General features: G+C 40.7%; 1 protein-coding gene across 1 annotated transcript; it reads left to right on the forward strand.

The window, feature by feature from the left end:
* Positions 1 to 2,370: 2,370 nt before the first annotated feature.
* On the forward strand, positions 2,371 to 14,333 carry LOC140212686 (immunoglobulin lambda-1 light chain-like). Its single transcript, XM_072283800.1, has 6 exons — positions 2,371 to 2,459; positions 3,263 to 3,601; positions 3,691 to 3,993; positions 9,089 to 9,205; positions 9,317 to 9,375; positions 12,928 to 14,333. The coding sequence occupies exons 1-6, from the start codon at positions 2,417 to 2,419 to the stop codon at positions 13,018 to 13,020; spliced, it is 954 nt and encodes a 317-aa protein (XP_072139901.1). The 5' UTR covers positions 2,371 to 2,416; the 3' UTR covers positions 13,021 to 14,333.
* The last annotated feature ends 1,506 nt before the right edge of the window (positions 14,334 to 15,839 follow it).

Here is a 15,839-nt window from a genome sequence, read left to right on the forward strand (position 1 = left end):
ACAATTATAAAATCTGAAAACAGAGAGGTTTTATTGTCGGCCAAGAAGAACAGAACTAGAGAGAGGCGAACAACGTGTAATTTAAAGCGCTCGCTTCAATGTTTACACCATTTCTTCTTCTTCGCTAATGGTATTAAAAAGAACATGGGTGGAATGAGCCGGCGCCAGTACGGCAGAGATGGCGAATGGGAGGCCTCATTCAACGGTGTTGGTCTCCATAATATCATTATCTGACGTGAACTCCTCGACCTAGAACAATAACTTTCCTCAAATGTTATGTGATCTGGCGATTTTTCCCGCATTTTCTGTTTTTTTTTGTTCTTTTGGATATTTTAAAAAACTCTATTTAAAAACAAGTCATCATGGGATCGTATAGCGTCATTAGTGAAAAGGTATCGTTCAATGCACGGCCCCAATCTGTTCGTTTCAAACTTTATGGTAAGATATTTACTTTGAATGCAGTTGAAAGCTAAAACGTCTAAGAGACGGAAAGGACCCATCACAAATACTCTTTAATGTGGAATTATATGAAACATGTATGCAGACAAATGTCAGCACTACATTGACCAAATTATGGGATTTGATCTTCTAAAATCCCTTTGATTTTATACCGTGTCAGGGCATAATATAACAAAATTGGATTGTCGTGGGAATACTTGACTACTTGGTTGAGAAGGTGCGGATTATAGACAAACGTCCATTTTCAATCTTGCTTCTTTCGACTGTAGATCTATGGGCATGGTTTCAGGCTGAAGAAAAGAAGCAGGACAATTTATATTGATTTATAAATTGGCAATTTATAAGAAAATGCGATTTTTGTTCGTCTTTGCAGTTTTTTAGAACAAACGAAACTAAAATGATCTGAACATCGACAAATAATTATATAAATTATAAATAGGAAAAATTCAGGGAGAGTAAGATTAACACAGATAAATACAGTTGGTGAAATTGACAGTAAACTTAAAGGAAGTGTAAAATTTCTGAGAAAAAAAGTAATCCAGTGTAATTATGCATGTTGTAGATGTACTGGTTGTCATCTTCCTAAATGCTATAGATACTCCCTCATATTCAAATACAGTAAATGTAGGAAAACAAAAGAAAAATAATATATAAACTCTCGTCTATCCAACATTAATGGCAAGGAAATTGCTAAAATCTGCTCACAAGGACGTGGTAATAGGGAAAAAATAATGATTGGATTTGATAGAGTTATTATAGATTCATCAGAGTGAAATATGTTTGACAACACTACATTTAGAGTTTGTAAGTCGCTGAAGCGATAAAGGCGAAATATTTAACGTGTTTACATTATGAAAACGGACGATTAGGCGTCACATGAAATTAATAAACTTAATGTGATATATGGTCATGGATTGAGGTTTGTTAACGGAAATAGAACATTTTTAACAAAAGTTGAAAAGTATCTAAGCGAATGCCCAACGTACAAAGAAAATGAAATGCAATGCGGAAAAATGTAAAGTCAAGTACATCAGTCAGCAATTGGTGAAGAAGTTATAAATGAACAATGTCTGAAAGATGTTGATTTCAAAGAGTACTCGGAGTTAATTGTACACAAAACATTAAAAATTAATGTGGAGGTACAAGAGGCAAACAGGAGGAAAAGCAACCCGTAACTTTTTTGCAGAGAATTGATCACAGAGTTGAAGTTAAGACTGAGGCAATGTTTGTGGTCTTTAGAATAACTGGATGTTAACTCGTCAGAGCTGCAAACTGTTTTCTGGCTCTCACGGGGTTGATGTTGAGTTAATGATTCTCTTGGATTGAAGTACCGAGAATCACGGTCACGCTTTTAACATTCAGAACTAATTTGAGAGGAAATTTCATCATCCAAATCGTGATAAATCTCCAGAATTTTCTGCGCGTATGGCACTGTAGCTTTAGTATCTGCTCATATTTAAGACCGAGCTGGGTCTTTTTTAGATAATAAATTGAAATTCGGGTCTGGGTTTCTTCTGAGAAAATAGCACTGAATTGCCAAACCAACCATGTCCTTCCTTGATAGGAATAAGGATGTAGAATACAGTGTTCTAGTTACAGTGGAAGTGCTCTGCAAGGTGACAAATAAAGTGCAAGGGCCACACGGTTCAGAGAAGCAAAGCATTGTGATTTGACAACGCCTGTCTCTTGCCTCCGGTTTAAGCAGCCTACGCCACACAACACTTTCCACGCGTGTTCCTCATGCATCGCATAACGCCCTTTGAAGTAAGATGCATTCACTGACGTTTAAAGTGTAAACAGGAAGCATGCAGCGAGAATTGGTACAGTGCGGGACTTTCCACAGATGTACTTTTAAAGGCGATACTACATTTCGGCACCTGACATATATTTCGCTTACTTTCCGATCCCACGATTATCTGGGCAATCTCATGGTGCACAATTCGCAGCGAACGGGACAATGAACTTCTTATGGGTCTGCGTCCTGATCTACCTCCTTCCAGGTTAGTCTTCGTCCGTTCGAATTTGCGGCGCAATTTTGCGGCCAGATTATGGAAGTGAACTCTTTAGGATACGTTTTTCCAACCTTTTCTGTGCCATAGCACTCTACCATTGAACGAGGGGTCCACGGACTCCAGTGGGAAGCCCCTGCTGTTGGGGAAGTTCGTTCAGCTGAATTTTTTCTCGACTAAGCAAAGTGCACCTTATTCCAGCATTACCGGAGCTCCCCGTCAGACCTTAAAAGGACTCTCTTGTTGCAGATAAAACTTCCCAAATTGGCTTATGGAGCAAGAACAGAGAAATCCCTCGGCCTCCGTGGTTCAGAGTTAGTCATCTATGGAGATCACTGAAATATTTCTGGATGATTATTAGCTGCTCGTAACACCATCTCCCCCTCCCGCCCCGCCTTCCCGGAACTTTACTGTGCTCCGGGATTCCACATGTTCTACCACAGTGACTTTGAAATGTCCTTTGGCTGCTGCAAATATCCGGCCTATTATCTGTCTGTCTCTGTGTATCCCTCCGTTTGTCTATCTGTCTGCCTCTCTGTTTATCTCTATCTAACCATCTGTCTGCCTATCTCTGTACCTCTAACTCTGTCTCTCTTCCTTCAACTCTTTATTGATTTCCCCATTCTGTTTGCTCCGTTTTAATCCTTAAGATGTAAGTTCCAATGGATATTATGCATACTAATAATTTATTGATCGCACAGGGCATTTTACGCAGAGTCCGGTATTTTGTTTTTACAATAGATTTGATAGATCCGTACCCTGATAACATCCTGGTGAATTTCTTCCTTTCGCAGTTGTTAGCCCTCAGGACGTTTACCGTCAGACGCCGTCAACTCAGGTCCTTTCAGTTGGAAGTACCTTTAAAGTGGATTGCCACACGGGCTGGTTACCAGGTGGGAAGGTTAATTGGTACAAACGGCAGCGCCAAGAACATTTACAGTACGTTTACTCTGTGATGGAATACACACCCGCCGCTGGAAGGTTATCGGGACAAGTTAACGGTGAAAGTACTATTTACTCCCTGATTGTTAATGATGTCCAGATAACTGATTCGGGGTGGTACTATTGTTCAGCCAAGTCAATTACCGAAAAGCCCTTCGTGTTCGGTAACGGTTCCAAACTGGTTATTACAGGTTAGCGAAAGATTATTTGTAAATCATTTGGTCAGAAGTTCCTGGTTTTACGCCTAACTAATTACATCCTTATTCCAATACCCCATTAGGATCTCCGCGCATTTTTCTCTTAACACCGCCGATGAGTGAAATTCGTGAGGTGGAAACGGTCCAGTTGATGTGCTTGGCGCAAAACGTGGACGCAGATGCCCAGTTCATACTCTGGGATGTTTCGGGGCGTGATTTCGAGGGACGGGTGGATTCCGGAACAATAGACCGCGACGGGACACAAAGTTTCAGGAGTCAGATCGGAATCCCGGTGGAGACGTGGCGCAGCGGCGCCGTATGCACCTGCTCACTTCGAGTCAACGCGACCGAGAACTTAATTACTGACAGTGTTTTCGCTCGAAGAGGTAATTATCGTGAATGAGCGGCAATGTGAAACATTGATATTATAACCATAAATCATTAAAATACTACAGGGCAGAAACCGGCGCTTTGGCCCACTTTGTCCGCGTTGAACTTTTCATCTGCCAATTCCCGCACCCGGAGGTTAGCCCTCTATACCTCAATCCATATACCTCTCCAAATTTCTTGAGTGTTAAAATCGAACCCGCATCCACCATTTCCGTTGGCAGCTTATTCCACACCCTCACCACCATTTCAGTAAAAAAAAAGCTCGCTCTTAAACATTTAAACTTTCATCCTTAACCCATGACCTGTCGTTCAATTCTCACCTAGCCTCAGCGGAAAATGTTTATGACTAATATTTTACTTCGCAAAGGAACTTAGTGTATGACGATATGATCTATTCTAGTATTGCCATAGTTCTGTCGCATGTCTCGCAATACTTCAATATCCCGTTTTCTGAGTTGTAGCTCAATGTTTATGTCAGTTCCTATGAAAACTATTAGAATTTGCTTGATATTCTACTCCACTTTCAACCCTAACATTTATTCTGGGTAACATACTTATATTCAGACTCAATGTTCCTGCAGAGGGGACAGTCCATTCAACCTTGCTGCTCATACGATCTTTTATAATTCATCTGACCCTCTTTCGTCATCCCTACTTCAACAGCCCTATTCTTTAACTTCTCTGTGATCCAATTTTCTCTTGGTTTCACCACGCAGATAAAGGCCGTTCTGTCCATCTCTGCCGCGTCTTTTCGTTATAGTTCTTAATATTTCCCTTGGAGAGCAAATTGTACTTTCTGGTCACTCAAAATAATGTATTTCTTTTAATTCCTGACATCAAATATTTCCGCGCCTATTTTATATTTTCTGCACACACGGGTCAAACAAAGAGAACAAATTTCATAACCTCGACAGTGATCCGGTCAAATGCTTTAAGGTGACATGGAACTTTCTTCGATCATTCCTCATGTTCCGATGGGCATAGAATCTTACTTATCGACCCTTTGTGTTAACTTATTCTACAGCTTATTCCAATATGCTGGACTAACTTTCTACAATGTTGAGATTTTCGAACATTCCATAACTAGTTATTCCAAAAGGCTCCGGTTTCGAGCTCCAGAATGAAAGCTTTTCTTCTTTTTCCTGGATATTTCCCTACGATACAGACAATCCCTACACCTGACTTTGTTGTTACCGTACTTCTTCAGGACACATACTTGCAAAGTGTACGAAGCTTCCTTATCCTCCGCATCAAAACACAATGATTTCTAATTTTCCGCCGGAAAATGGAGGAGAAAAGAAACGATATGCCAGTGGACGCTGACAAGATGGGCGGAAGGTTGAATAGTAGTCAAGAAGAAAAGAAACATAAACACTATTCGCGACGGAACGTAGGATACTGCACAGTAGAGGCCTTTTAACCCACGATGTTGACTATTTAACCGATTCTAACCCTTCCATCTTACACATCGTTCATTTTTTAAAAAATCATCTATGGACCCATCTACCTGACCCTGATGTTTCTGCCTCTAAGAGCGCATTCCACGCACTCTGTCTGAAAAAGCCTTCTTCTAACTTTTCTGAAATAACCTTAAGTTTATACCGCATCGATAGGTAGCAACTGCTTCGCTCCTATGTAGGCTGGAGTCTTTGCGATTAATAAGTGATTGGCATCTAACTGTAGACATATCGGTGGGCAATGCTGACTTGTGTCATCATTGCGTGCACCACAACCTTCTCCCGTTCCTTACACTGGGCTGATATTACTCCGAAGTGATTGTATCTTTCAGTGCGAAGTAGTTTCTTGCACTCCACAGCTTCTCTCTGCCTGTATATAGTATCCACCTAGTTATCACTGTCTCACACTACCTCAAGATCTGGCTCTCTTTTTGCACCATTATTTAAGTTAATGTATCTTTACATCTGTTTTTATGGTAAGGGCATGGAAAGCGGTATGACAGAGATGAAGGTGATCCTGCAGGTTTACGTAGATGACAGATGTAACAGGAATGTAAGGTAGGGCAAGTCACTGATTGGGTATAAAGGCAGACAGAGCAAAGAGTTGCATTGTATCGCAGATGCATAATTCAAAAGAACAAAGAACGCAGGGCTGAAGGTGCTGTATTTAAATGCGTGTAGCATTCAGAATTAGGTTGACGAACTCGTGGCGCAATTTGGGATTGGTCCGTATGACGTTCTGGGCATCACGAAACGGTGCTGAAAGAAGGCCATAGTTAAAAACTTAACATAAAAGAATATACCATGCATCAGGCAGGAAGGTAAAGGCGGTGGTATGGTTCTCTTGGTAGGAGATGGAATTTCATCTTTAGAAAGAGGTGACATAGGGTTAGAGAATGTTGAATCTTTGTGGGTGGAGTTAAGAAACTACAAGTGCAAAAAAAAGCTATTATGGGGATCATATATTGGCCTCGAAATAGGAGCCAGGATGGGCATTGAGATTGCCAACGGAGCTGGGAAAGGCATGCAATAAGGTTAATGTCTCGATTGCAATGAGGGGTTTAAATATGCAGAGGGATTGGGAAAATCAAGTTGGAGTCGGACCGCAAGAGAGGGAATTTGTTGAATGCCTACGAGAGAGGTTTTAGAGCAGTTTGTGCTTGAACCTACGCGCGGAAAGGCTGCCTTCGTTTTGGTGCTGTGTACTGACCCAGATGTCTTTAGGGAGCTTAAAGTAAAGGAATCTTTTGGATGCAGTAACTATAATATTATTGAAATCTTACTGTAATTGGAGAGGGAGAAGCATAACCATGTCACATGTATCACCATCGTAATGGAATAAATGGAATTAAAGAGAGGATCTTGGCCATGTGGATTGGAAGAGGATACTGGTGGAGATGACGGCAGAGCAGAGATGTCTGAAGCTTCTGGGAATACTTTACAAGGCGCAGGATAGGTATATACCAAAGAATCAGAAGTTTACAAATGGCACCGGTAGAAAGCAATGGCTGACAAAGAAAGTTAAGAACTGCATAAAAGCCAAGGAAATTGCGTAAAAATTAGCAACAGTTAGTGGGTAGTTGGATGATTGGGGAGCATTGAACATACAACATAAGGCAACTAAAACGCTATAGGAAGGGAAAAGAGGAAATGTAAGAGCAGAGTAGCCAAAAATAAAAATGAGATACTCAAAGTTTTTCTTTCAGAATAAAAGGGAAGTAAGAGTTGATATAGTACAACTGGATAATGATGCTGCTGAGGTAGTAATGGGGGGACAAGACATGGCAGATGAACTTACTGGGTACATTGCATTACTGGGTACTGTGGAAGACGCTAGCAGTGTTTCAGTTGACCGTGATTGTTAGGGAGTATGACTTAGTGCCATTGCTATTACAAAGGAAAATGTGGAAGGCAAACTGAAATGCCTTATGGTGAATAAGTCACCTGGACCCGATTGGCTACATCCCAGAGTCCCGATAGAGGTTGCTGAAGAGATAACCGATGCATTGGCCATGATATTTTATAAATCTCTTAATTATGGCATGGTCTTGGAGGACTGGAATATTGCAAATGTCACTCCATTCTTTAAAAATAGAGGAAAGCAAAAAGAACCGAAATTATAGGCCAGTTAGCCTCACCCCATTTTTGGAGTCTATTATTAAGGAAGACTTCTCCTGATGCTGAAAGGTTAATGGGAAAGTAAGTCAATGTCAGAATGCTTCCTGTGAAGGGAAATCTTTCCTCACAAATCTGTTAGAGTTCTTCAAGGAATTAACAAGCAGGGTAGACAAAGGAGAGGAAACAAGATAGAATCCTATGGGTTTACAGGAAAGATGCGGCATGGATAGAGGATTAGCTGACAGGCAGGAGACAGCGAATTGGAATAAAGGAAGTATTTTCTTGTTGGCTGCCTGTGACTAATGCTGTTCCTGGGAGACAGTATTGGGACTGTTACTTTTTTTTTTATTTTTGACAATGATTTGCAGAATAGAATTTATAGCTTTGTGGCAAAGTTTTCGGATGATACGAAGATAACTGGAGGGTAGATAGTGCTGAGCAAGCAATGCCAAAACAATAGAACTTAGACAAATAGGAAGAACGGGTAAAAAAAAAAAGTGGCAGATGGAATACAGTTTTGGGAAATGTATGATAATGCATTTTAATAAAAGGAACGAGACGGTGGACTTATCGAAATGGGGAGAAATTTCAAACATCAGAGGTGCACAGGGACTAAGGAGTCCTCGTGCAAGACTCCTAGAAGGTTGATTTACAGATTGAGTCTACGGTAAAGGAGGCAAATGCAGCTTTGCATATATTTCAAGGAAAATAGAACATAAAGGCAAACAGATAATGTTGAGGCTTTATAAGATACTAGCCAGGCCGCACTTGAAGTATTGTTCACAGTTCAGGGCCTCATCTCTCAGAAAGGATGTGCTGTCTTTAGAGAGAGTCCACAGAAGGTTCATGAAGATGAATCCAGTAACGAAGCGGTTAATATATGAGGAAGGTTTGGCAGCGTTGGGCCTGTACTCACTGGAACTTAGAAGAATGCGGCGGTATTTAATTGAAAGCTACGGCATGTTGAAAGGACTAGATAGGGTCGATATTTTCTTTCAGCCAGAGAGTACTGAATCGGTGGATTGGCTCTGCCACAGATTGCAGTAGAGATTGAGTCTGTGGGAATATGTAAGACGAAAATTGATAGTTTCCTGATCGGTCCGGTCATCAAATGATATAGCGAGAAGGCAGGTGTCTGGGGTTGAGTGAGATCCGGGATCAGCCATAATAGAATGGCGGAGCATACATGATGGGCTGAATGACCTAATTCTGCTCCTATGTCTTATGGTCTTATGGTAATTTATAAGTTTTAATGTGGTACGACCGGTCAGTGATTTTAAAGCTGAATCTGATTCTAATTATCCACCCGTCCCTTTCTCCCTCTCCTTCTCCCTTTTGATTCTTAGACTGATATTTAGAACTTTCAGAAATATTTACAATTCATATGTATCGTATTTATAATTCACATAATACCTCCTACCGTGCGCACTCCCATTATGAATATATCGTTAGAATCGGAAATTATGGGACAGAGATTTTCGAACATATAAACTTGAACGTTTCTTTTCTCTTACAGATCCCCCTTTTTTGCAAGTTTGCCTTTTACTGTATTATGTCGGCTTCCCTGTGGCGATTATCGTTCTGCTCACGTTTATGTTCGCTGTGGGACGAAGCTGCAGGAACAGGCAGTCAGGTACCTAATTCGTTCTAACTCCCCATGACAGTTTTGCTCTTGTTTTCCGTTTCTGGGCTCGTTCAGTGCGACATTTTAGGACAACGTCTATCTGAAATCTTTGCATTTCAGGCAAGAAGAGCGGCCGGATGAACTTTGCAGAAGTGAGAACTCGGGCGGCAGGAAATGAAGTACGAATAGTTTATTTTTGCTTTGGTTTACTTAGAAAATTGAATAGCATAGTGCAGCACGAAAACAGACACTTATTCGCATAATGTTTCGCCGAGGTAATGGAGATAATGCTTATAAACCTACTAAACTAATTAGTTCTCCGTACATTCCACCATTCTCTGAACATCCACGTGCCTGTCTGAGCTTATTTCAAGAGGCTTCAAAACGCCACAAATGGGACATCGCAAACCTTTTGTTAGCACCTCGACATGCTGGGATAGTAATAACTAGGGTTGTGTAGCATGGAACATGCGTTTCAGCGCAGCTCGTTAATGCTGACTATGATTCATCATGAGGATAATCCCCTTTGCCTGCATTTGGCCAGTCTCCTTCTAATCCATTTCTATGCATTAACCTGTCCAAGTGACTTCTGAATATTGTAGTTGTGCCCGCCCATATAACGTCCTCTGGCAATTCATGCTAAGCAGGGTGCCTCTCATCTTCCACCGCTTCAGGAAAAGTATTTCCGGTATATTCAGTCAATCAGTTTTAACATAAGCCCTTCAGTCACTGTTATATTCTTATGAATTTATTATGCATTCTCTCCACTGAATCAGATAATTCCTATGGTACCGCAGCCAGAAATGCAAGAATATTTCCGCTGTGTGACCACTGTCTTGTACTCAACTTTTTTCAGCATATATCCCTCTGATTCGGCATGTCATCCAAGACTTTGACAAATTTGTATAGATGCAAGCGGGAGAATATTCTGACAGGTTGGATCAAGGCGTGGTATGGAATCATAAATTCCCTTGAACAGCGAAGCCTAGAAAAAAAAGAGGGCACTTCCCACTCCATTACAGTTCACGACCTCCCTACCATTAAACACATCACAAGGAGCGCTTTCTCAGGAAAGCAGCATCCATCGTCAAGGATCCCGATCAACCGGGCCGTACATTTTTCTTGCTGCTGTCATTAGAAGGAGGCACAGGAGTTTCAGGTCCCACACCCCAAGGTTCATGAACAGTTATTACGCTTCAACCATTAGGCTCCTAAATCACAGCACTGAACACATCCAGAACTTATGGATTCACTTTCAAGGATACTACAAGTCAATTTGTCAATAACACTTATTGATTTATTTTTCTTCCGGTATGGTACAATTTGTTGTGTTTCGCACACAATTGTTCGTTTGTGTGCAGTTTAGATTGATTCCATCGTGTTTCCTTTATTTACGGTGTACTCCTGGATGAAATTGAATCTCAGGGTAGTATAATGTGATATACATATATTTTCTTTATAACTTCAGTTTCAAAATTGTATTTGGAACTTTCTTGACAACTTCAAATAATTTTGGTCTGTGATCCCATGTCTCTTTATTTTACAACACACCCCGGGCTGTGTCGTTTACTCTGCAAATCCTGCCCTGCTTTAATTTTTCCAGAGAATGAAAATGGAAGCGTACAAGACACAATCATTGTGGACACTTCCCACCAAGAAAGCTCACTTTAAAAAAAAACTCTCTTCTTGAAAGTGTTATGTGGCTACTAAAAGAAAAACATCACACCATTATAAATGCCCGCTCCCAGATATTTGATCTAGTTAGCCATTCTAATTTGACCCCACCTCCTGTATCTATTTCCCCCAACACTGCAGTACTTCAAACAACTTTTCATAAAGCTGTTACATTGTAAATACATGCTGATATGAATGTATTTTGCACTTTTCATTCAATGTCTGCATAATCGTTGAATGTTGTCAGCTTTCCTTGCTGTCGCACAACACATTATAATAAATTCCTAATGCATGTAACTGTCGATGACGAATGGAATTGAGCTTTGATCATTCCAAAATACATCACCTCACACCTTACATATTTAAATTTCACCTGCCATTCCTCTGCCCACTTTCCCAATTGTTCTCATCTTATCGCAGCCTTAAAATACCTTCTTCACCCTTGCTACACTCCCGATTTTAACGTCATTCGTATATTTACTAATTATGCCGCCTACGTTCTCATCCAAATAATTTCTATGAGAAACAGCAGTAGACCCAGTACTGATCACCGCTGCACACCACTGGTCACAGTCTCCAGTGTAAATAACAGTTCTTCCTAAATCCTTCCGCCAAGCCTATTTCCTAATCAGTTAACCATTGCATTCTGGACCCGTTATGATTTCACCTTCCAAACTAGCCCACCACGCAATAATTACTGAACACTTTTTCACGAATCGAATGCCAAAAACAGTTGTCGAATTCATGTGTCGAGTATTTAAGGATCAATGGTGCTGCCACTTCCTCCGATATTCAATTATTGCAATTGTATCATTTTTGCACGACCTAGACTGCACTTCTAGCTAATTAGAATCAGAAGCAGGTTTAATATTACAGCAGGCATATGTCTTGAAATTAGTTGTTTTGCGTAAAATGCAATACTTTAAAAAAGTGCATTCCAATAAAAATACATTTGGAAATTAATACATTTGGAAGTTGTTCAAAAAGAGCGCAGAAACAGTGAAGTATCTATCATTGTCCATTCAGAAATTTGGTGGCGGTGTGGATGAACCTGTTCCTAAAAGTTTGAGTGTGTGTCGTTGGGCTGCTATACCTCTTCCGTGATTATTGCAATGTAATGAGGTCATGTTCCATGTGATGGGGTCATTAATAATGGATGACGACTTGAAGGCATCCCTTTAATTTTCTGACCTCATCTTAGTAGTTATTTCTACCTGTAATAAGACCATATCAACTGCTTGCTCCGTTAGCCTCATGCGACCACAAAATCCATTCTGCAATGCATTCATCAGTTATTTGCTTATTTACATTTTGCACTAATACACGGGGAGATCCAGATCGCTGTGTCCCTCGCAAATCCCCAGTCTCTGATCCTGTTCTTCAGTTTATTTGTTGTTACATTCTCTGCCTGAATGGCCAATTTTGTATTTACCCGCGCTACAATGCATCTGTCAGTTATTTATCTATTTGCTTAAACTACCTTTAAAAGTATTGGCCTCGTTATGGTCCCTACAGAGCATATTTTGGTAGCGATCTCTGTGTCGTAAAGAAGTTATGTAGCCTTTCTCCTGGTGACTTGTATTAATTGTAGCAAGTTGAAGTTTCAACACTAATCCCTGGTGCACCATATTTGTTTTATCATGTTTAACAACATCCAAAGTGAGGCTACTTCCCAATATCCATAACTTAATTCACTCTTCTGTAAAACACCATCACCATCATCCCCTACGAATACCGGGAGGTCCCTTTAGATCACATATGAGAATGAATTTCTTTAGCCAAATAATGGAGGTTGATAAATTCTTGATTAGTAAGCGTGAACGGTTAATGGGAGAAGGTAGGGTAGTATGCTTTGAGGGACAATAAATTAGCCAAGGTGGTGGCTTAGAATACTAAATGGGCAGAATGGCCTAATTCTATTCCTTTGTCCTAAGTCGATTCTGAGGATTCCTTGAGTGAATCAGGATTTAGTAGAACCGTAGAAGGAAGTAGATGGAACGCACAGTCTCCTTCTATCCCCGTAACATTCTAACGATGCCTTCCGTTTTCTCTCGCAGACTACCTACGCTGCTTTGACTTTTAATGAGGACTCGAGTGCGAGGGGGCAGACTGAAGAGAGGATATCGCTATCCCGATATAATGTGACGTAGCATGTCTGTATTCGAGAATGGCTGTCAGTAACAGTTCCAGCAAGGCGGTGCTAGTTTCCTCCGGTCTTCCGGGAGCCATGCCCAAGTAGCTGGCTATTGTCTACAGATGAGATGTATGTCTTTCCTGTTATCTGCGGATTTACGTCGGTTAAACAATGCTAATCAATTTCTAACGTGCCCAGTTGAAAAGTACCATCCCTGCTGAATATACCATCACCCTGGAGAATCAACTCGTGACATTTCTGAAACAATTTCCCCGACAGTATTGCAAACCACGTTCCAAGAGGAATATTCAATCCCATTTTACAGACATGGGTTGTTGTGTCTTGCTCTTTTATATCCTCGTTTAACAGTTTTGGTTTATGGAGTTTTGGTTTTATTAAGACATTTAATTTCACTTCGAACCTATGTATGGAAATTCGGCGTGATCTAATTCAAGAATGTTAAGATTACACCAGTTACAATGTAAATTAAATCAGATTGGACAACTGGAGCGTTGTGCATTTTCGATTCCACGCGTTACTGGCAGGAAATAAATCTGAGTCCTGACCTACAAGGACAAGCACAGCAGCGGTAACGATTCAGTGGGGAATGATGACCTTAGTAAGAGGCCGCAAAATAACAAGCCCCGAGGGGCCAAAAAAAGAGAGAAATTAGAAACTAAGCACAGCAGGCAACACGGTATACTCTAGCCAGGCAGAGTCAAAACTAGGAGCAGCTGTATGAGTTCGGGTAGTTCGAGGATAAACAAGGATTGTGGATAAGAACTGGGGTTAAATAGGCTGCGGGTGAGGAATCTGGAAAGACCTGCAGGTGAATGCAGTTAGCTGGGTTGAGACTGGAAGGTACGTGCATGTGCAGACTGAGAGGAGGCCTGACAATTGCATGCTTTATCCAGCTGCAAGTCTCTCAGGTCAAAATGTGCGGTTAAGAATTGGACAAGTGATTCAAGTGTCAGATCTGAAACCGATTACGTCCAACGTTCACCGTACTTAATATCCTATAAACAAGCTTTGTCAGTCCAAAGTTTCCACTATTTATCGAATATGTATTAATTTAGCATAAAGTTCCCTTAATGAAGATATGGACATACGGGTGTTGTCACTGAAATTTTGTAAAGGATTGTATAAAGTTGCAGAACTTCAATCGACAAGGACATTGAAAGCTGACATGCCCTCTAGACATGCTACCACCAAGAGGAGTCCAGGAGCCTGAAGACTTCTTCTCCTCTGCCATCCCATTTCTATATGTACAATAATCCCATAACACTGCTTCAGTATTTCCCTCTGTTTGCACAACCGATTTTATTCAATTTTACTGACTGTATAATTTCATTGTAATTTATAGATTTTTGTATGGTGTATTGGAATTTAATACAACAAATTTAAGACATATGGCAGTGATATTGTACTTGATTATTATTCTGAGTTTAAAGACAAGACCAGCTCAGGTCCTTGCACGTCGCTTGAATTAACAAATGGAACACTGAGGTACGAGTTGGTGGGGAGCCCAGAACGAAGAACAGGGAAGGAGTGCGTGAGTGATAAGGCGGAGAATGGGAGAGGGGTAAGAGAGTGTTTGAAGCAGTCATAATTAATGGAATCACAGCACTGGTCTTCAAGTGAAATATTTTGGTGAGGATATCCTCCGCTTAAGAAGTCACAGCCTAATACTTACACAATCAAAACACATTAGGGAAGAAGCAGAAGAAACCCAGTTTGATTGACGTCAGTAGGCACACTGTTGCAGACCTAAAATAACTTCCAGACATATGGTAAGTGTGGCATGATTTAGCTCAAGTTCAAATTTAATTTACTGTCATTGAAAACTGTACGCCTGCATGCAGACAAACGAATAGGCGTTTGTTCAAGCCAAGGTGAACGACGCAGTACATATAATACACAAAAAAATGTTGGAGGAACTCAGTGGGCCAGACAGCATTTTGTGTATATTACTCTGATTTCCAGCATCTACAGATCTTCTCCCGTTCGTGACTGTACGTATAACTCACACACAACATAAAATAATATTGTTACAAATATAATACCTAAAAGTGAAATAAATTCCATCAGATTCACACTTAATGATTCTTCACTTCATCAAAGATTCCCAAAATGACTGGCGATGTTTTTTTTTCCCTTCAGCAAAAGCTCGGTGTGGTGCTAGTGGGACATGAGTATCGTTCATGCACCAAAAGATGGAGGTATGGAGATACCCAAAGGGGTTCAGCAATTCTCTCCAGGCAGAAAAAAGTTACATCATGGGCTTGAGGAGGGCATTCGGACCGATCACCTGTCCCCTGCATCCCTCAATGTTTTTGGTTGATAAGAAATCTTTCAGCCTCAGATGTTAAATAAACAATTAATCCGACAATCTTTGCCGCTTTGCACAGAGAATTTCACATTTCTTCCAGCCTCTTATACAAAGAGTTCCATGAAGACACTCCTAAAATACAAGCTTTGCCTTGTCCTGTTCGAGACTACCGATAGCAGTCTCTTTCTAACCTGCAGCAATATGTTGAAAATCAATTAAATTATTCGTCCTCTTCGAAATTCTTATTATTCCCAAATAAAATTAAGGGGAAGCGGCAACGGAAGAACACACAGAAAGCTTAAAGCCAGTTTGAGAAATGTGTCTCGTAAAAGTAACTCAGATATTATTTGGTCAGACTGCTCTTGGAGAAATGTGAGCTGTTTTGGACCCCTTATCTAGGAAAGGATGTGCTGGCATTGGAGAGGATCCAGAGAGAATTGACGAGAATGATTCCGGGAATTAAAAGGTTAACGTATGAGTACCGTTGGGTGGCTGGAATTTAGGAG

Source organism: Mobula birostris, chromosome 2 (genome assembly GCF_030028105.1).
Source record: "Mobula birostris isolate sMobBir1 chromosome 2, sMobBir1.hap1, whole genome shotgun sequence".
Lineage (NCBI taxonomy): Eukaryota > Metazoa > Chordata > Chondrichthyes > Myliobatiformes > Myliobatidae > Mobula > Mobula birostris.

What these genes read in the sequence shown, in the direction of transcription:
- LOC140212686 (XM_072283800.1), top strand. Translation starts at nt 2,417, where the DNA reads ATGAACTTCTTATGGGTCTGCGTCCTGATCTACCTCCTTCCAG. An exon ending in CCTGATCTACCTCCTTCCAG is followed by an intron (nt 2,460 to 3,262) that starts GTTAGTCTTCGT and finishes TTCCTTTCGCAG; the next exon opens with TTGTTAGCCCTCAGGACGTT. An exon ending in CAGTGTTTTCGCTCGAAGAG is followed by an intron (nt 3,994 to 9,088) that starts GTAATTATCGTG and finishes TTTCTCTTACAG; the next exon opens with ATCCCCCTTTTTTGCAAGTT.